Source organism: Lytechinus pictus, chromosome 15 (genome assembly GCF_037042905.1).
Source record: "Lytechinus pictus isolate F3 Inbred chromosome 15, Lp3.0, whole genome shotgun sequence".
NCBI lineage: Eukaryota > Metazoa > Echinodermata > Echinoidea > Temnopleuroida > Toxopneustidae > Lytechinus > Lytechinus pictus.
In genome coordinates this window covers 16,830,547-16,853,382 of record NC_087259.1, presented here as the reverse complement: position 1 = coordinate 16,853,382, position 22,836 = coordinate 16,830,547, and the positions used below count along the sequence as shown (strand labels likewise).

General features: G+C 36.1%; 1 protein-coding gene across 3 annotated transcripts; it reads right to left on the bottom strand.

The window, feature by feature from the left end:
* Positions 1 to 1,327: 1,327 nt before the first annotated feature.
* Positions 1,328 to 14,237, bottom strand: LOC129277824 (dimethylaniline monooxygenase [N-oxide-forming] 2-like). Of its 3 annotated transcripts, none has more exons than XM_064110113.1 (9): positions 13,932 to 14,237; positions 10,560 to 10,694; positions 9,608 to 9,871; positions 9,088 to 9,288; positions 8,661 to 8,716; positions 6,739 to 6,969; positions 5,805 to 5,970; positions 5,212 to 5,456; positions 1,328 to 4,261 (listed from the first exon to the last, which is right to left on the bottom strand). In XM_064110113.1, exons 2-9 carry the CDS (start codon positions 10,672 to 10,674, stop codon positions 3,947 to 3,949), a joined length of 1,593 nt encoding a protein of 530 aa, XP_063966183.1. In that variant the 5' UTR covers positions 10,675 to 10,694; positions 13,932 to 14,237; the 3' UTR covers positions 1,328 to 3,946. The 3 variants fall into 3 exon arrangements, with proteins under 3 accessions (XP_063966183.1, XP_063966184.1, XP_063966185.1); XM_064110114.1 differs by lacking the exon at positions 13,932 to 14,237 and adding an exon at positions 13,679 to 13,764; XM_064110115.1 differs by lacking the exon at positions 10,560 to 10,694 and having other exon boundaries at positions 13,932 to 14,044.
* Between the last annotated feature and the right edge of the window lie 8,599 nt (positions 14,238 to 22,836).

The window sequence follows — 22,836 nt, the reverse complement described above, 5'->3', positions numbered from 1 at the left end:
GAATTTTGATTTTTTTTTTTTCAGGGGGGGGGGTGGCAAGACGACCTTCATATGACGTCATCTTTCCCAGAGTAAATTGCAGGACAATATGGCGTTACAAGACCAATAATTCTGTTTGATATTCTTCTTCCTTTCATCCCCCCTTTCCCTTCTTTTCCTTCATCGGAGAGGTCGCCTCTGCCCCTATACTATCGCCTCTGGTGCCCATTGGTTACCCTATATAGCTTAGGTTCTATCGCGACTCACACCACCAATTAAAAAAAATATATATATATTTTTTATTATTTAAGACACCCCTCGCCCCCATTTTCTAAATAACGTTCATGTATTTTAACACCAATATTGACCTGAAGATGAAAAACAAAATAAATAATAATAAAAAAAAATCTCTCAATATATGAACAGAAGTATAAAGTTTTATGATCAACAAATTTAAGGAATAATTACTTTTTGAAAATCAACCCCCTTAAAAACCGCCCCTATATTCGTCTAACTTCTAGACACACCCCTTATTCTTGCTTACTTATGAAACCAAGTTTTATGACATTAAGAATAGATCAATTACAGAATGATGGGGGTATAGTCCTTAAAGGGTCTAAAAAATGAACCCGGTCATCACAAAACAATAATTAGAGAATAGTAAAGCAGGGACAATTGACCATGATAATCCTTCCTGTATGCTGGACATCGCTTTCTGTTCAATTCTTGGTATTTTGTCACTCACGATGCAAGATACATGTAATGTGGAATTGGATTGGACATGCTTATATCATGGACCTTAATAGGTCCGTGCTTATATACAGTAGCTCAGTATCTTTGATAATGTTTAGGGCAAAAAGCGGCGAAACCAGGCAAACGTTCGAGGGCTGAGAGTTTGGTTAGGGTGGGATGTATTGTTTAATTTTGGCGGGGGGGGGGGGGTGGCAACGCGACCGAGAAATTCCAATCTATCAGGTTTTAAAGAAATATGAAAACATATTGATGAAATAATTAATGGGGTTAATTGATTTGTCAAGAAATATTTTGGGGTGATAATTTGAGGTTCCCCAGCAGGGCCCTGGGAACGTTTTATGACTGGGGGTGCTGATGTAAATTTAACAAGCCCCCCCCCCCCCAAAAAAAAAGGGTTTGTGTAAAAAATATAGGTCATGTTTGTTACAACTATTCATTCTGTCACACCTACCAGAATCCCATGGGGTGCTGCCTATGGAGCATAATACATGCAGTACCCCCCCCCAGGAAAATATTAGGGGTGCTGGGCCATGGTCCCTAGCCCCACCCTCTCCCGTATATACACCAATCATAGATAACCAGCACAAAATGATTTTCTCGCGGCATCATATTAGTGACGATTACAACGTGTACAATGGCCGCTTAATATTTATTTTCGGGAAAAGAACATACAGAACACACACAAAAAATTTACGATGAAAGACACCATTATTGCAATACATGTGCATTTTACAGGCTACTAGACATATTATGTAGACAATCATATACAATTTTTCTTTTATTTCATATGCTTTTCTTGGTGTAGTCTTGTCTTATACATTTTGTTGTATCAAAACATTGCATGCATCCCCCCTTTTTTTTTGGGGGGGGGGTAAACTGATTCAAAATATTGTGAAATATTTAACCAAAGATGCGTCAATATAATCATGTTTCTTTTACTCCTTTTCATGTCCCTGGGAAGCGGGGGTGCTAGTTGTGCTGAAGCACGCCCAAGATTTTCCCAGGGGGTGCTGCGTGTATTATTTTCCAAAGGCAACACCCCCTGGAATTTTGGTAGGTGTGTCAAATTGGAGAAATGTATCGAAATTGACCAACATTTTGTGTTGAAACCCTTTTTATATTTTTCTAGCTTGTCAATTTTTTTGGGGGCCAAAACGACCTTCACTTTGTAGTGAAAACCTTTTTTTGGGTCAAATTTACTCCAGCACCCCCTGCAAAAAAATCGTTTCCAGGCCCTCGCTCCTTTTATCCATTATTTAGTTAAATTTTACTCAACTATCTTAATAGCGCATCTAATATTTGACTAATGTGGTTCTTGTCGGCTGAAATGAATGTCTTCACTCTTTCTTATCCTTTTCATAATTTACCTTTGAAATCATAGGTTGCAAATACATCAATGTTCGTATTCCCATCATCAGATCATGCTTCATCTACAAAATTTATAAAATATTTCTATACACACATATATTAAACAATAATTTACAAAAAGGGCAAATCCATCAAAATAATGTAAAATATCATACGATTACGCTATTAACATTAATCTGTTTTTTAAGGCAATATGACAATCAATAGAGCCGCTATGCCGCTAAATATCATTTCCCACACTGAAATTTGATTATTTTATGGGTCCTTCCGTGCCGAAAGTTTTTTTTTCCAAAAGTGCAATTAAAGGGGTTGTGCCTTTAAAAACAATGCGAAAACAATGTGACAGAGGTATGGACGGACAGACAAGTTATGAAAGACAAAACACATGTAAACACTCAATGGCAAACATTTAAAGACCTGCTTTATATCGGTAAGGTGCGGGCGCACCCGTAAAATTTCAACCCCCCGAACGCCTCTTTTTTGTTCACCACCCCTTTTTTAGCGATGACCCCCACCCCACCCCCCCCCCCCCCCGTCTCCAATTTTGGCCCGAGGTCAAATGCCCTTTGATTTCTGAGTGATGCCCCTTTTCTTTTGCTTGTATAATTTTGGGACATAATGCACCCATTCCAAAAAAAAAAAAAAAAAAATGCGTGATCCGCGGCTGAATATCCATTCAATTATATATATATTTTTGAAAATGGATTCTAACTTTCATTTACTCCACAAAGGTACTCCGCAATTAAATACATGTTTATACCATGACAGATAAGTCTCAATAATGATGAACAATGCAAAATATACATATTCTTCATATTTGTTTTTTTTTCCTTTTTAAAGTGCTCGCATGGTTGAATTTAATGCAAAGCGATTCATCTATACACACGTCATGAAACTCGACTTTGGAATTATACAATTAATGAATAAAATGAAGTGGTATGTGAAGCTACCATTGTTTTAACCTCTGATTTGCGAAGCTGCAACAAAGTGCTTGAGACTGCTTTTATTTCAAAAGGGGGCGCTGTATTGCATCTGTATTTCCACAACATTCGATAACAATCTCATGGTAAAGTCGTTTACTATCAATTTATCAGCGAGTTCTTTTATTTTCAGTCTATGGCGTTTTGTAATCATGGAGGAGGAGGGGGGGGGGGGTGTAATCTCAAATATAGTGTCAGGTTTGGGGCATGCCCCTTTTCAAGGATTTGACATAATTATAGCGAGGGGGTTATATAGGGACCGGGTCTGAATTTGACCCGGTGTCGGGAATAATATTGACCCCCTTTTGGGGTCTTTTCTGTCTAAAGATGATAATAAGTATATCAACACATGGTGTAATATTTACCCCTTTTTTGGTATTTTCTTTCTAAAGATGATAATAGATATATCAACATATGTTTTAATATTTAAGACACAGCTGCCCCCAAGCCCCTTACCCGACAGAGAGCATTCCCCAAACCTGACTCTACCAATGCACAACATTCGGGTGGGGGTGGGGCAAGACATCAATTATTTTGCTAAAGCCGGGGTAATATTCATCAGCGCTTATAACGCTGTATTAAACGCTTGATAGATATTGCATAATATCATCATGGCCGTACGCATAATTTTTTTCCAGGGTCAAGATGCACGCCAATTTTTGAAGAATCATGAAAACGAGGGAGCGAAGCAACCGAGCTGTGATGGGTGCGCTTTTGTATTTTCTAAGTTGAAACTGAAGGATTTGTGAAAATTTTAAAAAATGAAGTTTTCAAGACTTCTGGGGAGGGGGGGGGGACAACTGCCCCTTCCCCGCTGCGTACGGTCATGATTATCACTGTTTATTATTGTGTTTCTATCCATAAAACTACGTAAAGATCATTAGGAATATTAGGAGCGGAATAACAACTAAGAGAAACATGAACAATAGACTCGATTGATCAGTTCCTGGAGTTTGAACTTTCCGGGTCCTGGTTGGGTTGACTGTGTTGTGTTTTGCTTTCATGATTGCATCCCGTGCCCCTGGCCATGCATGGGGGCCAACCAACCGGTAGAATGGCGGATAGTTGGGACCGAAGAAGAATTTGAAGGCAAGTACCGGATCCGACTTCAGCAGATCCGTGAACCGCGGTAGACATCCGAGTTTTGCAGCTACCATGTCACAGTATGGGATCGGTGGAAACTAGAAAATTCAATCAAATGAATAGAAAAAGTTTAAAAACATAGGCCTACGTAAGAATCCTTTAATTTCCTATTGTAAACATTACCGTCATTATTGATCAAGATTGGGAGTTATTTGTAAACCGTTTGGTAGGCCTAATGAACCAGACGAATATGAGGGCTGGAGTTTCTTATATTTTATGCATTTTATGGCGTACAATATTTAAAGAAAATAAAAGTGCTATAGAGTAGACTGAACGAGCCAAAATTCAGCTATGCAATCCCCTAAGTGAGAAATCTAGAGTGCGAGCAAAACAAAAAGTAATAAAAAAGGCCAAGACTTTGAGTCGGCAAGATAATTTAGGAAATCTGATAAGATTTGTTTTGTTGAAAATAGGCCTACTATAGCTCTACCCCGAGCTCTCCAAACACAGTCCCGACCTCTGCAACACTTCCTATCCGTTGGTTGCATTTTGTAAAGTGAACACAAACTTCAAGAAACGGGGTTCATTTCCTTGTCTTACAAAGGGAAAATGATTGATTTATTTGATATTAACGATTGAAAGCGATTATCTGGTTAAGCCCATCCTGGAGTTTCTCTTTGCTTCCATGCAGACGAAGAATTGTGACATCAGGATTTGTATGGTTGATACTGATAGGATCAATCGAAACACTTTGTAAGACTGATAACAGGGTTCCGTCTTACAAAGTTACGATTGATCCAATCAATCGTAACTATAGAAATCCATCAGTGTCATAATTTTTTCTAGAGGAAATTTGTACAATATCCTTTGTAAACATAGAGAAGCAACGTGAAGTTTCAAGAAAACAATGTTTGTATGAATATACATCACAACTAGAAAATATTTTGAACAAACATGCAAAATAGATTTTGACGTTGCTGGCCGTCCATAGTTAAGTTGATCGGATCAATCGCAACTCCTTGTAGGACGGGGCCCAGGTTATACATACATGTATCTTCGGATTGCCGTAGATCATCTTAAAGATATTCTTCCTCCTGGCTACATCCTCTAGCATTCTCTCTTGGCATGGTAGTTCGACCAGTCCCTTGAAGACCCGCGCCGCCAGACGGGCCTGGAGTTCATAAATGGGCCCTTGGGCACCTACTGAGTTGATGGCACCGACCATGGCTATTGTCTGGTGGGCTAGACGTGGCGGGAAAACGTGCCAATAAAGTTCCAGATCCGCATAAGACTCTAATAGGGATGAAAAAAAAATTATCAATTTGTTTATGATGCGGTGGGGTCGCGGGTTAGATGATGACAAACATGAAAAGAAATCTTAGAAAAGATTGGACTTTCTAAATGTAGGTCTTAAAACATAATATGTATTACAATGCCATAAGCGCAGTAGGGTATACTTGCTGCGCTCTACCTATATACTACAATATGTGGAAAAAAAGTAAGAAATGAAGAAAGAAAAAGGATTTGAAGGTTATTGATACAAAAACTGAATATTGGATAAGCGAACACAAAATGAAAGCATGCTTTGTTTCTACGAAATAAAAAGAGAAATGCAAGTACGCGAATAAATAAGAATCGGACCTTGCAGGATGGACTTGTCGATGAATGGAAATTTAAACTCATAACCAGTCGCGAAGATGACCGCATCGACGTTCTCGACCACCGTGCCGTCGACAAAGATGACATCGGTTTCCGTGAAGCGAGCGATGTTAGGTTTGGCTTTGAGAGCACCGCACCAGATCCGAACCTCAAGATTGAAAGGAAAATTTAACTTGCACAGTCACTTCCTCCGCTTCGAATTAAAGCGATTAAAAAAAGAGAAAGGGTGTATTTTCGAAGGGTACTTTTATTTGAATTATTCGTTTATATCATTTTATTACTACCTTTTTACGAACACGCCGGAATATTGGCAAAACGTGTTGCGTATTTTTTTAATCATAATATAGTTAACTGCCGTCCTCGATTTTTAATTAATTTCTAATACTTCTTTATCGTTCGGGACACTGAACTATATTTTGCAAGTAGGCCAAACTTATTTTGCTGGGAATTGGGAATGAGTATATATATCCCCTCTCCTGTCAGTTTCATTTTTCCATCAAATTCTACAAGATTCCTAATAGACAGCTGGGGAAAAAATGCGAAAGGATGGGGTTTTTTTTGCAATTGGGTGCCAACTAACTCGGAGCTTAGGAAAACTCGGTCCCGCCGGAACGATACTGAATTATTCAAAGGGATCAAAGATCGACAACAATGTGGTTTACAGCATTGAATACAATTTTGTCTGCTAAAATATCGGTGGGATTTTTTAACAGGAGTACATAGTTATTTTCATATTTTGCCTGTAAGCGGGATTTAATTTCGGCACTTCAATCAGTTCTGAATTGGGAATGATCATTGACAAAATGCCTTTGCTCCCCGGTTTTGCTCGTGCCAATGTTTGCCCAGTGCCCCCTCCCCTCTACACCCAGGATGACTTGGTGGAGCTATAAAATTTGGGGGGGGGGTGTTTCCTTACCCCTATCGTATCATTGACCATCAGACTAGTGGAAGCGAAGAGTGGTCTGTCGGATTTTAGGCCAAGACTGTCCATATCAAGCCGGTAGGAGATGAATGACTGCATCCACATCTTCCACAGGGCAAGGGGTACCAAGCCCCTGACTCGACGATTGATGTACGTATCGATGGGGGCACCCCCTGGCCCCTGCCTGGGTAATACTGTCGTACCGGTCCTCATCGAAAGATAGGTCTGGTGAAGATGAATCGAAGAGAAATTGAACAGAAGAATTTTTATATAGGATAAGGACAAAGATTGTGAGATCAATAGATGCGATGAATCTACATCAGAGCTTTTTACATAGGAAATGGAAAGAGGGATGCAAACTTGTTTTCTGTGACTTTATGACAACCATAATTCTTTCCGTCCCACAGATAATCTGTATTGAAGACTTTGAATAAGTATTGGAAATGCACATTTTCAAAGGCTCCCAACCTGCGAATTTTGCCATTGTAAGCGCATAGATTATTCAATTGCGCTACATACAAGAGTTTCTTTTTTTTGACGGCATAAACCATATTCTAATGCCTGGAAGGGAATATCGTGAAAAATAGCACCCGCGGTCATGCTGGTCACGTCTTTGCAGACAGGGAAGTCAGATGTTGCTGTGGTTGTTATTTTTTGCAACTGTTATTGCTCTTTTGTATGAATGACAGCACTCGCATTCAAATCAAAATATATATACAGTGTGTATCAAAAAAAAGTTTACACTTTGAAAAAACCCTGGGAATTAAAAAATATACAACATGTGGGTAATATTTTCACATATAATCTTGGTTTTGGTTCTTATCTATCAAATGAAAGTAAAAGTTTTGACAGAATGTTACACTTGAGTGAGCACTGTCCGTTTTTGTAAAGCTCGCAGAAATCTGTTTGCGCAGAAATGCTCGTTTTCACGCTGTGTCAAGGGGAAAGGGCGAAATCAAACTTACCCTGCGAAACATTTCTCATACATTTCCCTTGCAATTTTAGTCAATTGAAATAAAACGGATACATTCAAGCATTTTGTAACAATTTTGCCACCCAAATTGAAATTTCAACACTTAGTAAGCACAACCTTTACCCTTTTCGTACCAGCCGGATCTGAGGACATAACTGAATCTGAACAAAAGTTTATATCAGACATCTCTAGCATTTTTTCACTAAGTTTTTATCATTTAAAGTTGGTTTACATTTCATTTTTCATTTAATACTTGTTTCTCCACACTTTTTCAAAGCTTGACAATGATTAACAAAATGAAAATCAAGCCTAAGCCATTTCATGTAAATCACAGCTCAGTGTAAAGCAAATATCGTCACGATGGCCTCCGTGTGTGGGGGAGTGGGGTGGGGCGCAATGCACCCTTCGAAGTGTTTTGGGCAAAGAAACAAATTAAAAAAGGTAAAAGATATCTTCAGATCAATTTTACTAGCTAAATTCTACGTGTTCTTCATTATTAAGGTAATAAAGGTATACTTTTAATATCATTACTATTTCAAAGTTCTGCGCAAATAATTTTTCACTAACTTTTTAACAGTAAGTGGTGCTCACTCAAGCGGAAATATTTTTCGACAGTTATATCGTCATTTGCTTAAATGGATCTGTGCCAATGTTAGAATGTGGAAAAATCTTCAGGATATTACAAATGTATAATTTTACAAGATTTTTTCAAAGTGTAAACTTTTTTTTGATACGCGCTGTATATATAGATTACATGTGCCACTCATGTTGAAATACATTATCTCTTTTTAATTTTTGACTTCATTTAATTAGTAGAAACAGTAGAAATGTACTCATTATATAATGTTCCGAGTTAATCGAGTAGGACTACACGAATACTGTCATCGATATCATCCCAGTTTTCAAATCAGTAGAAAGAGAGATATTGGGGGGGGGGGATTACCATTTTCGCATGCCTACTGGTGTCGACCGCTACATCACCCGCCGAATGTGAACCACCTATTTGAAAAGAAGCAAGTATTAAAAAAAGAAAGAAAGAAACATTACAGTTTTAGGAGAGAAAATGTTTTCCAAAATTCAGTAAATTGGCACCAAGCATACTCCCCCGATACCATCTTACATAAGTTCGGAAGTGACGACATGGATATGATTGAACGGGGGGCAAACTTACATACAAGACACGCGAGCTGATATATGATACTGATCGGTGCCCTTGATGTAGCTGCTATTCAAACTGTCCACCCTCTCTCCCGGGAACAAAAGTGAAAGTCCGAATATTGATATATAATCTCAACGAAAAGTGATAGGATTATTTTTACATTCCTTATTATCATGACATAGTAATATTCTTAAAGGGGAAACGACTTTACCGACGACGACGACGGTTTTGCCAGCATATTTCTCTCCGTTCCTGAAGTCGCAACTATGAACGATGTCGCCCTTAAAGTCATCCATTCCGGGAAGGGAGGGAATATAGCTCTTATTGTGAAGCCCTGAGCACACCATAACCGCGTCAAACACCTCCTCGTCGACCTCACCACTCGGGCCCCGACTCTCTACGTGCCATTGACCTAGGAAATAACAGTAGAACTCCATAACTTTTTATTGTATCAAGATGACATTGCAATTTGAGAACTATGAAATGCTGCAATTTTTTTCAAATACCTCTTTTTTTTGTCGACGCCTCTAAACAAACTGAAATATCATGAATGTATTGCGATATCCAAATATAAATTGTAATACGCATCATAATATCATTCAAACGTGTTATTGGATACAATTCAATTTCAAGATTTTAATATTATATTCGAAGTCAAATAGGCCTATCAAGAATCCCATAAACAAAAACAACAACAGAAATGAAGATGAAAAAACAACAACAAAACTTACCTGTCTTATCGAAGTCTTCCGTGGGCTCCACACGAACAACCCTCGTGTTCAATCGTATATGCGGCTCGAGATCAAACTGTCTGGCATAATCCTGATAATAGTTTAAAACCTGATTGCCCTGGATGTACGGCGAGATAGAAGGATCGAAAAGGTGGTCACTGAAACACATCATCTCCTTGCTCGAGTTTGTGATGAGGCAGTCGTAGATGGCGCCCCTCGTCTCTGTCCCCGGGGCCCTCCGGTCGCTGGTGACCCAGATACCGCCTGGAGACGAAATAGTAGATCATGTTCAGGAAAAGAAAAAAGAAATTGCCCCCCCCCCTTCTCACAGTAAACATTAAAATAAGTTTTAATAAGAGATTGGATGAAAAAACACCCGTAAAAAGATATGATATTCTTACCCGGTGGCTATTTCCAAACTCAGCAGAATTATTCTTTCATCATTTTCATGATTAATGTGCAGTCACACCAAGAACAAACCGACTCGAGACTGACCAACCTATTAGGTTTTTTTTCAATGGCACAAAATCGGTCGGGTTGGTATGTGTGACTGCTAGATATCAAAGATCGATATATGCCCAAATTGGTAGTCCCATCAATCAAGTGGAATATATATTATTATATCAAAAGGACAATCGAATACACACTAGTCTTATTCACATGGTTTATGGCACGAAAATTATTCAAATAGTCTGATCCTAATTACAGTGCCCCCTAAAAAGGGCACACTTTAAACAAACACACCGTTTTTAAAGTAAAAATTGACCAACTGACGTTAATTTTAATTTCTAGAAAGTTCTCCTTACCGTTCCACCTATTAGTTTAAGTCAACGATTGATTAAATTGCATAATTTTGAAATAAACTTCATTTACTTCATACAACTTTAGAATTCGATTTTTTAAAAGCGTGTATTTCGAAATTGGGCATAATAATAATATGGTATCAACATACCTATTTGTTCTGTTTGTTCGTAGCACACAGGTTCGAATCCCTCCTCGAGACAGGTTTTGGTAGACACCAAACCACTTATCCCGGCCCCAATAACAGCAACCCTTTTCACAGCCATGGCGAAATATTAGTGATGCTCTGAAAATTGGAGTTATAATATACATTTCACCGTTTTACATAATGACCTTGGACTATGTCAAAAGCTTTTCTTTAAGTTACACATTTACACACATACAATACGAATACTGTGGATTGAGGACATTTTTAAAAGAAAACCATTTATTTGAATAATTTCAAGTAAGGGCTATATAGAATTTTACTATACAACCGAGGACACCTTGTTGTGATTCATTGTGATTCATTGTGAATCAATGACATTCTTGTATACCGTTCGCTGTGTACATCTAGTACACACTGTGAACAAATTAGAATGTGAAAAACGTGTACACACTGAACGAAATTCAGTGTGAACATCTAATACACACTGAACAAATTAAAATGCGAATAACTAGTACACACCATGAAAAAATTCAGTGAGAGCATTTAATACACACTGTGATCAATTTAGAATGCGAATAACTAGTACACACCGTGAACAAAATTCAGTGTTAACATCGGGTACACACTGCGAACAAATTAAAATGCGAATAAATAGTACTTACCGTGAACAAAATTCAGTGTTAACATCTAGTACACACTGCGAACAAATTAAAATGCGAATAACTAGAACACACTGTGTGAACATCTAGTACACACTGTGAACAAATTAGAATGTGAATAACTAGTACACCGTGACTGAACGAAATTCAGTGTGAACATCTAATACACACTGTGAACAATGTAGAATGCGAACATCTAGTACACACTGTGAACAAATTAGAATGCGAATATCTTGTATACACTGTGAACAAAATTCAGTGTGAACATCTAGTACACACTGAACAAATAGAATGCGAATAACTATTACACACTGAACAAAATTCAGTGTGAACATTTAGTAAAAACTGTCAACAAATTGAAATGCGAATAACTAGTGCACACTGAAGAAAATTCAGTGTGAACATCTAATACACACTGTGAACAAATTAAAATGCGAATAACTTCTACACACCGTGAACAAATTCAGTGTGAGCATCTAAGACACACTGTGAACAAGTTACAATGCGAATAACCTGTACACACTTTGAAGAGAATACAATGTGAACTACTAGTACACACTGAACAGAATTCGATGGAACATTTAGAACACACTGTGAACAAAATTCAGTGTGAACATCTAGTACACATTGTGAACAGAATTCAGTGCGAACGACTAGTAGGCCTACACACTAACAGTGTGTTTTCACGGCGAAACCGTCAAACTATACTTTTAAAAGAGCATTTTCGTTTTTTCAAGACCAAATTTATTTTGTGAGAATTATGCACATTCTAATAGCCAAAAATATTAATATTCCCACTGTGACAAATGAACAGTTTAAATTCCACTCTGTTGAAAATATTCATAAAGCGTAGAAATATATTTCAATTTCCATTATTTTGATAAAAATTTCTTGGTGTGAGAAGTGGAAGTCGCCGTGTGTCCACCCTTATTTACAGCGTAAATTATATAATTTAACTGATAGCAAATTGTTTTCTCTTCCTTGAAACATTCAATGTGATTTACATTGTAACAACAATATGCCAGGGCTTAAATTAATCCAATGCCACTAAGGCCATTACCTATGATGTCATATTGGTACCAATGGCCTTCTCATTTGCCTTGGATATTTTTGTGCCCTTTTGAAATGTGCGTCATATTATATCGTAAAAATATAGGCCTATTCCTCTAATGAGTATAATCTGATTATTATACTGTTCATAATAGTAATAGTGATAGTAATGATGATGATGATGATGATGATAATAATAATAATATTGATGACGTTGATGAAAGTGATTAGCCTACATACAATGATAATAGTAAAAAAAAAGAATGAAATATTTTAATCAGAAGATGGAGAAGACGACTGCAAGCTCCCAATAGTTTGCCATGAGTAAACCAAGAATAAACAAAAGTTATCCTCATTGCTTTCTAATCACAAGACAGGAAATATGAAATGCGTTATCATACAACAATCCATGACTTTGTGTGTACAGAAATTTAGTTTCACGTTTATTACCACATATCATATTGCTCGTATAATGATCACAATCACCACAATAACTTCCCGATTTAGTTGACGTAACCATGACATTTGCTCCGGGCTTTATTTCGTTGCAATAGGGTTTTATGTCAGGTTTAGGGATAGGTTTAAGAAAGTGTATAGTGTTACATTAGGTCGAGGTCTGAAGTTGGTCATTCCATTTGTGTGTGGTATTCGTTGCATTTGGAGCAAATGTCATTGAACCGTTTCGTAGATCTATCTGTCTGTGTCAAGCTTACACTACAACCCCTGCTGGAAACATTATATTCACACTGTTAAAATGCTCAAATTCAACAGTGTGAAGATATTTTCACACTGTGGACATCTCGACAGTGTGACTGCTCACAGCGTTTTCACATGGTCTACTATGTGAATATGTGATTCACACTGTGGAAATGCTCTAAGGGGATTTCACATTGTGTTCCACACTGTGAACACGCTGGGGTCACTGTGTTCTTTTCAGTACGGACATACGTGGTACAGACCTACATGACTGTAACGATGCAACATAGCATATACTATCTGGGAAATTCCCTGGTCGTATAGTATAACTACTTTCTGTGAAAGGTTTCATTCGATGATTACCCCTGAAAGGGAATTAACCGGAAATATATTTATACCCGATTAGCGGCTATTGCTATTTTGTGGTCCCCTTTTACCAAAGATATTGTTTTCTTGTTTGTATAATATATTTTTTGGTAATAAAGTTTCAACTTCAACTTCATTATTCTAGCTACTACAGGCCTAGGTACTAGAAGTAGGGAGGAAACGAGTGGATTTAAGGAGGACAATAATTTGCTATCATTGAAGTGGCTACCTTGGGGAAAGCATGTTGTTAGATCTACATTATTTGTGGTTAATAATACATCTAGGCCTGCATATATGAATATGCAGTAGCAACTACTTAGTAAATCATGGAATGATATACAATACACTTACACCGATTCGTGATCCAAGTGCGCATCTGTGTGACATATCGCCATCTAACCATATACATGATATACAGGGCCTAACCTGGATATAACGTGTAACCTATCAGAAGATAAACATAATAATACTGTCTTTTGTCCATTTGGAAGCACATCTACATAGCATGACATGCAAAAGCCAAGATTCTGTTATTATCATAATGATCACTAATACACCCTGAGAACATATTCTGTACCGAATATTCTGTATCATAATTGCTTACCTTGGTACGGGTGGCTTTTTCTAGATAATGTGACCTCGCTGTGATGTGCGGATGGAATATTATGTAGCATGAGTTTATTCCGATCTTTTTGGGAGTATTTTTTTTACCCAGCCTAGCCGGGGGAGTCACTGCATTTGAATAATGACCCATTCAATATGTTCGTGACCAATAAGTTGATGCAGAGTTCAACGCCGTTTGCATGAAATAGCAGCTGGCAGTATCGATGAAATCACGATGAAATCGTCACATCCCCAGGGTTTTCCGTCTCATCAATTAAAGGTTGTTTTGATTCATTTTTTTTTAGATGGATACATTTGACGCGACGCGCGGTCCAAAGTACACTGGCAAAATGAAACGAATATAGGGGAAGTTGAAGCTAAATTTGAAACTATTTTTGGAGCTGTTTATTACGTGCTCCATCCTGTGGTTTTCTTTCTGCTTTTGGGAATAAATAAATGAATAATGAAGTAACTTGAAAATGAATATTAATTATAACATTCTCCTCAGTCCAGCTTTGGTGAGTGTGTGGTCTGTCTTTAAGCATTTTTACTTTTGTTGTTCAGTTCTTGAAGAGATCCCATTTTTTCTTCTTTCTGGGTCAAAGAACACGAGACTCAATTTAGTTAATATTTATGCATGCGCCATTTATTCATTCATAACTGTTTCGGCATCATTTTGTATTGCATAAAAAGTGACAAGTTTTGCTTCCAGATACACGCACACCCCATCATTCACTGAGAAAATTTGATATCAGCCAATCGGATGCAAGGATTCGCAGTAGCTTGTTACAGCAGCGGTTAAAATCGATGATAAAACGTCGTAAAAGGCTCCCCTTTATGGAGCTCGCGTCGGAAATACGTTAATGTGGTTATAATTTCCCTCACCGTGACTATGGTAACTTTGAATCATAGGATAAGAATATCAAGGGGAGGATGGGGGGGGGTCGATATTAGATGGTCTTAAAGCCTTTTTACAAGTGCATGTCACTATTCGTATCTATGACTAGATTTATATGAATGGATGCGTTCTAGAATGATTATTACGTAAAGGATAAAAACAAAAATGCATTTTATTGTATAAAGTAATTAATCTTACATCAAAATTCGATTGGGTACCCGATCACAACAGAAAAATCTGCGCATTTTTGTCTTATTTATGATAAAACCCTTCTCAAGCATAGAATGGGCTGAATAATGCATGAAATATATCATTACTATAACTTGTAAAGTAACTGCGCTCAAATGATTTACCTACAAATACAATATATATTATCGAGAGGGAGCACTAGATGCCAAATTAGAATTTTAGCGACCGGAAAACATCACATGACCATTACAGTTTGTAATATTTAAAAGATGTTAGAGAGTTGTATTTTTACGCGAGTATAATTCATTTTACTGACCATTTCCCAAAGCTTTAGTCGGGCTTTAAAGCAATTCCGACCTAGCAGCTTTAATAGCATCACTTAATAACTCATCTTCGCAAATCTAGCGAGGGTCCGTAGCCACAATGCAACATTCTGATGAGAGTATATAGTCTTGTAATACAGACCCATTTAAATGATAACACACCACACACCATTTGCTAAATACCGCAAAAATAATTTAATCATGTAGCAAACAAGTATTTTCCTCTTACAACCTTTTCCATTTCTATATACGAATGGAATCTAGGCTAATTATGTATATTATGAATAATTATCCAATTTTTTTTTTTTAAGACTACCAGTTTACAACACAAAGTCAATGAGAGACAAACACACGGTGCTTGTCAGTTCGCTTATATTTTTCAAGGCGTCATTGGCTTATTGGAAGACTCGGAATGAAGAATGCTATCACTCCTAGGGCATATTTGAAGAGCTCACTTGCAAAAGGGGTTAGGTCAATTTTTTATCAAATTTGATTTTTATGTCTCAATGTATAGAATTTCAGTAGCTCTATAAGATGAGTAGTACTTTCATATTCTATGCCTATAAAGTGTGGAGTTCCACAGGGGAGCATATTAGGTCCCATTTTTTTTTTATGTGCTATATCAATGATATGTGTATTTGTGTTAATGAAAGTAAATTTCTTTTATATGCAGACGACAGTGTTTTGCTCTATTCTGATACAAGTCCTAAGCTGATCGGTAAAAAACTTAGCTTAGTATTATCAAATTGTGTTAAATGGATGACAGATAATATAAGCTTAGCTTACATGTTGGTAAGACTGAAAGTATTTTGTTTTGTTCGCGGGGCATGTCTAAGCATACAGATGATTTCAATATATACTATAACAATCAATTAATTAAGAGACAGCATTCCGTGAAGTATGTAGGCCTGATATTAAATAGTGATCTCTCATGTACATCTATGGTTAACTATATTGTAAAAAAAGCTAATGCTCGCTTGAAATTTCTATACCGGTACCAAAATTGCATGAATACGAAATCCAGACGCATTTGAAGCTTTTCATTAATACAGTGTTTATTTGATTATGCTAATGCAGCATGGTACTGCAGTCTTGGAAAGGTTGATCAAAAAAGTTTATAATTATTCAAAATAAGATTGTTAGATTTATTACTTGCTTACACCCAAGAACACATGTGAAATCGAAAAAGCTGGCCTTCTTCGCATAGACTTGAGGTCGCAACAACTTATACTTCACCATGTTCATAAAATTTTCTATTCAAACGAATATCATTACATATCAACAAATTTTACACGATCATCTAATATTCACGGGCATGAAACAAAAAATAGTCTGTTTAAAGTGATTGGTTAACATTGGTTTGACTTTAAAAAAATCTGAGCTAGAAGGTCACACTTGTCACCTGTGTCTGTGATATGTTACAAAAATGAAGCCCAGAAAAAATTGCGTTCGAAAATAATTATTTAGTGCTTCAAAAATTGAAATATAAAGTGACCGAAAACACCATCTTAATTTCATCCCATACACTTATGTGTACTATTTAGGCGTCTATAAGACGCCTATTTACAAAATCGGGGTTTGCCTTGTAGTTTTAGCTTTTCATTCTCAATAATGGTTGTTTTCAGGGTTTATTAGTTCTAATACATGCACTTGTACACATGTTTCATCTTGGTTTGAGAATTTTTTAAATCGGCTGCTCACAAAGTTAAACAATACCTTTAACTTTGTGGTACCTATGAGAAAAGGTCAAATTGGCAACACTTTTTATTATAAGGGTATACATTTTTGGAATTCCCTCCCTAATCATGTTAAATCGGTTAAGACTCTTACACAATTTAAAAGAGTATTGAAACAACACTTAAAAAATGTCCCCACTCTGTAATGTTAGATATTCTTTCTAATTTCATGTGCATCGTGTAGTCTTATATATAACTATTTAGTTATGATTTATTTAATCAACTTGTTTTACATTGTTTCATCATCTTTTGTTGTTTGCGTGAAAGTTTGATGTCAAACTTATTTGTACTTTTTCATATCTTAGGTTTTACGATTCATGAATCTTGTATTAGTTGCGATGCATTTAGCGCTACTTAAAAACTGATTATTAGTATAATTCTCATATGTAACTTAGAAGTAATGATCGTTTACTCAACCTGTTTTACAATTATTTTAATCATCCTGTTTTACAAGTATTTTAATCATATTTTGTTTTTTCATAGATGTATGTCATCAATTACTGATGTAAGGACCCCATTGGAAATAAGCCATCTCGGCTTTCATGGGCAATCCTGTCAAGGTATACACTTATGTTCATATTTTCTTGTACTTGTTCATAGTTACCTGACAAATAAAATCAATCAATCAATCAATCAAAAGGGTTTAGGTCCACACATTGGAAAAGAATATCTTAAAATAATATGAAGACAGGTAGATTTCTTTTATACCCAATTTTATGTTTTCATGGTAGGGTATCATGGAAATTCAGTTTCGCATAAGAATATTGCAATATGGGAGAATTAAAAAAATGATTTTCTTGGAGTGGACCTAACCCCTTTTGCAACCAAACTCTTCTGAAGAACTCATCTGTCAAAAGGGGTTAGGTCCATTTTTCATAAATGTTATTGTTTTCTGTCTCTAAACCTCTAAATTTTAAGTCACTTTGATGATACCAAAGACAATTTGAAATTCAAATGAAAACGTGAATGAAAGTGGCAAAGAAAAATCACTTTTTTAATCAAAAGAGATTGGATTAATTTCAGTTTACTTGCAAAAGGGGTTAGCTCCACAATGATATTTTTTTTTAAACATATAGACAAAATGAAGACAGGTAGATTTCTTTTATACCCAATTTTATGTTCAGATGATAGGGTAGTACATCATGAAAATTTAGTTTCTCATAAGAATATTGCAATGAGTGAAAATAAAAAACATGGTTTTTCTCGGAATGGTCCAAAGTGGACCTAACCCCTTTTGCAACTAAACTCTTCATTTACAGATCATGCATGGCATCTTATGATTATGAAATTAAAAAGGGTAGTATGTGACAAAGTGAATAAGTTTATTTCAGTTAATTCTTAAGGCCAAACAAACTTATAGGTAAATGTTATATTTTACAGAAAAATTCAGGCTATCGAAAAGAAACAAAAGTAATTGGAATTACATGCATCATGAGAGGCAAATCAGCATAAGTATAACAAGAAATCTGATTAGATTTTAGTATAATTTTTCATTCCAAGACCAAACAAATAACATAAACGTACGTTACACAAAAAGGTTAGACTGAGGTTAAAGTGGCTACAGAAGACAGACAGAACTATTGGAAATGCATGTCACATGTTAGACGGACATAATTGTGATATTGCATAAAAATCGGTAAAATTTGTATTATAGATCCTGTATGGGATGGAACAGGATTCCAATAAAAATGAATAAACTGTATTAAAGCCTCTTTTCAGAGTTGGTGGTCCTCTAGAAGTGTTTGTCACCGATTCAGTTCAGTAATACACTCTTAAACTAGGGCAAATTATTAGACGATTTTAATCAATACTGCATGGTCATTGGTAAAATAGCGCCCCTGAAAACTATTGGTTAAAACATGCCGAACTGATATCGCAACAGGCCATATTATGCAAATGATTTACATGAATTAAAAAAAGAAGAATTAGTCAAACTAAGATCACCAACTTTGGTGTGACAAAAGAAATAGCCGTATGTAATTAGTAACTAGTAATTACGATTTAAAATAGTCATATTCAAGAAGAAAACCCCAACAAAAGACTACATTATAAGTGAGGTCAAATAATCTAGTCGTTTGTAAGAGACTGTGCCCCCTTACATCATGCTGTAGTTAAATTCAACATATTTTTAAGGGTGAACAGAGCAAGGTATATCAAATAGTACTCCAAACCATTGATATGGTAAATGTACATAGGCTATGATAAACGTACATCAGCTTGTTCACTTATATAGCGGGATTGGGGATTCAGTAATCTGAAGATTTTGCCTACTAATTTTGAATTAAGTTTTGAATTGTTTATATTTAGAGAGTATATAGTTCGTAAAAATTTCGACCTAAATGGTGAATTTATTTACAGTAATAATTTACACTAGCTTGCCTATTTTAAGTCAAGTTTTTGATAATTCTAGTGAAACTTTTATCAGCATAGGCTGCGACATAAATTTCAGGATACTGTACTTTGCTGAAAGTCTTTATTCAAACAATAGCTGAATATTACAGTGCTTGAAGTGCATTTATTAAGAAAATATTGATATTACCGAAAGAGGGTACTGTATATAATTAAATTCAATGCTACATTAATATTTTCTATTTGATTTCTTGAAAGCGGATATTGAAAAATTTGACAAGAGGTCGAATTTCAGATTCCTTTACATTAGTATAAAATGCTTCAAGTTTTAGTTTTTTTTTTACTTGTTACGTCATATACGAGCAACTTCCTCATATGTTATGTAATATAAAATGAATATAATTCAATTTTTAATGTTTCATTAGGACAAAAAAAAATTCTTCCAGGAGCAATGATTCATCTGTTGATACACTGAAGGTACAATAAATTACAATTTTTTTGAGGAAACAACATTTCATTGATTTTATCAAATTCATGACACGTGGAAAGCTACTCGCATATGACGTCACAAATAAATAAATCAAACTTCTAATAACTTTTTAAATTTTTGATGGATTTTCCTCAACCCTTCACCAATATTTTCTATTATTTTTTCTGCTATTTCTACAGTAAACTTTTTTTCAGGGTGAACTTCCCGTTTAATACACCAACACGGAATTATGCTATCTGGCTCCCTTTCGCTCGTTAGAATACTCCACCAAATCGATATCAAGTGGTGATCTAGGATCACTCTCCTTGCGAGTGATAACATGTAGGAATCTCACCATGATCACTCTGAGATTGTGCTGCCAATCAATTAATATGAGTGATAATTAAGTTACTCGTATGAAAGTGTTCTGGAGTTGTTGAGAGTAGGATGCTGTTCTGCTATTAATGAGTTATCGAATTGAAGTCGTCATCATTGATTCGTTGCCACTGTCGACGTCGTCATCATTTCGTTCCTCGATTGCATCATCATTCTCCTCATAATAGATCAAAGGCTCTGTTATGGCCCTCGTCGAAGTATTCTTAGAGGTCTCTGTTATCGCTCTCTTCGGAATCTTCAAAATCTTCGAAGCCTTCTAAATCAAAAGACTCACACTCTAAATTACAGGGATTTAAAACAAGTCCACATGGACTGTAGTTAGGGACCAATCGAATTCAGGATTTAGTTTGAATCCTTAAGATTCATTTTTAAATCTCGAAAGATTTAAATTTAAATCATTTGAGATATAAATTTAAGTCGTTAGGATTAAAACTAAATTCAGAAATCGATTGGTCCCTAGCTACAGTCCATCTGGACTTATTTTAAATCCCTGTAATTTAGAGTGCACGCCGCGAGTATTCGTACTCTTCCTCGTCATAGTCCAACTGCAATGATCATGATAATGAAATAGAGTCACCATATAGATTGAATTTTGTTGTGATTCAAGACTTTACAAAAGTTGTGCACAGATAAAAGGAGCTAGATGGATCTAAAGATGCAAAAACTCAAAGATTGCAAATAAGATAGAACCGCACTGATTGGTTCCAGGTCAGTATTTCAAACAGAGTGCGCATGCAACGATGATCTTGATTGGTCATTGGTAATTAACGATTTATTTCATTACGCCATGATCCCTTCGGTTGACGGCATATTTGGAATATAAGTTTGCTGTAAGGCTGTCAATGTTTACAGGCCAAGTGCTTACATTTACAATGGAAATCGTTCTATAAAACTATGCCGTTTGATCCAATATCTTAAAATTTGAATTTGAATGTGGATATTCAACAGTAAAGAGTGTCTTGTTTCATTTGGACTCGTTTACAAAGTATTGTTAGGTCTATAATCAATTTATATATTTGTCAAAATGTTATTCATGTTTGAAAAAGTATATTTCTCATTTCTCCAGTTTTGTACCTACAACATTTATATATAAAATGCATTTCTACCTACCATTTCATCATCGTTTACGTTCTCAATGTCAAGTTCGATGATACCTTTCTTTCTAATATCGGCGCAAAGTTCATCGATGAATTCATCGTCATCGAAACACTTGTGGAACCTATGTCAAAATTAAGAAAAATGAAAACACTGAGAAACTTAACATGCTTAAAGTCTAAGTAGACATAAATAATGTGACTATTTTTGCTAAAAAATTGTCCTATCAATGAGAACGGTAAGGTTTTTGTATAGAGGACACGATGTATCACTTTAGTATTCTAAAATTGTCCTATCAATGAGAACGGTAAGGCTTTTGTATAGAGGACACGACGTATCACTTTAGTGTTAATGATGATATTATTTCTTAGTTGTGACGTCACAAAAGAGAATTAACAACGTATTTTTGTCAAAGATGAATAGGATAGATAGCTATTATCTTGACACTTGCATGCGCTCTCCTTAATTCAACAACGTACGTGTACAGGTTTAGAAGGCCTTAACTTTTTTTTCAACGATATACCCAAAACAAATTCAGTCGTTAATTCGTTCATTGTCATAATTCGGCAGATATACATAGTATATTATACAGTCCCATAATCTAATCATGACCATTTAAACTTAGTTTAACCTGAGTTATATTGATGGCTGTTTATTTATTCACGTGAAATTCTACCTTCCTGTTATTTTATTCCTTTGAATGTCCGCCAATCGTTGCTTTGCGTATCAATGGTATTTGTACACTTTATTTTACATGTTTTATGCAGCCTATTGTTAATATGCAAATACTATAAATGAAACTATCTAATGGAATGGGCAAATAAAGAATAATCACTTGAGTTTCTTGAGAGAGCGATGTCGTTTCACGGTCTTTAGGATGTTCTCGGTCTGTGCGTCGTCGATGAGGACGTTCGAGACTATGAGACTTGTGAGGGCGGGCCACCGTTCCATTAATGACCTGCAGATCGACGTCGACTCTTCCAAGATAGTATCTTCTGTGGTCGAACCCTCGAGATGGAGGTCGGTGAGGAGAGGGAACTCGATACATTTTAATACGTCCTTTGTAAGTTCATAACTAAAGGGGACAATGAACACATTTTGAGAGGGATGATTAAAAGATGCACTTGCAGAACGGAACAGAACGCCATATAAGGAAAATGGGTTATGATCGGGCATTAAAAAATGGGTTTAAGAAGGGTTACGGTTACTTATCTGATACAAGAATTTGAAGTTGGCATAAGAGCACTCGTTATAAAACGGGTCCTTTTATGATTAAAGTGGATATTAAACACATTTGTAAGGGGACTTTTTTCCTTGAGTAAAAGGGGACGTACCCTGAACAGCGTAGAGTCAATTTGGTGACACGTGAACACGACTCCTGTAACCCAAGAGCACCTGATGCAAGTAGAGTTTTGTCATCGATCTCTAGCTCGGTCACGTGACTAGTCCCT

Excerpts from the sequence above, each read along its gene's own strand:
- LOC129277824 (XM_064110113.1), bottom strand. The coding sequence starts at position 10,674 with ATGGCTGTGAAAAGGGTTGCTGTTATTGGGGCCGGGATAAGTGGTTTG. Across the intron at positions 6,970-8,660 it reads CCAGTAGGCATGCGAAAATG|ACCTATCTTTCGATGAGGAC; the intron begins GTAATCCCCCCC and ends CATCTTCACCAG. Across the intron at positions 4,262-5,211 it reads ACGGCAATCCGAAGATACAT|TTTCCACCGATCCCATACTG; the intron begins GTATGTATAACC and ends TGAATTTTCTAG.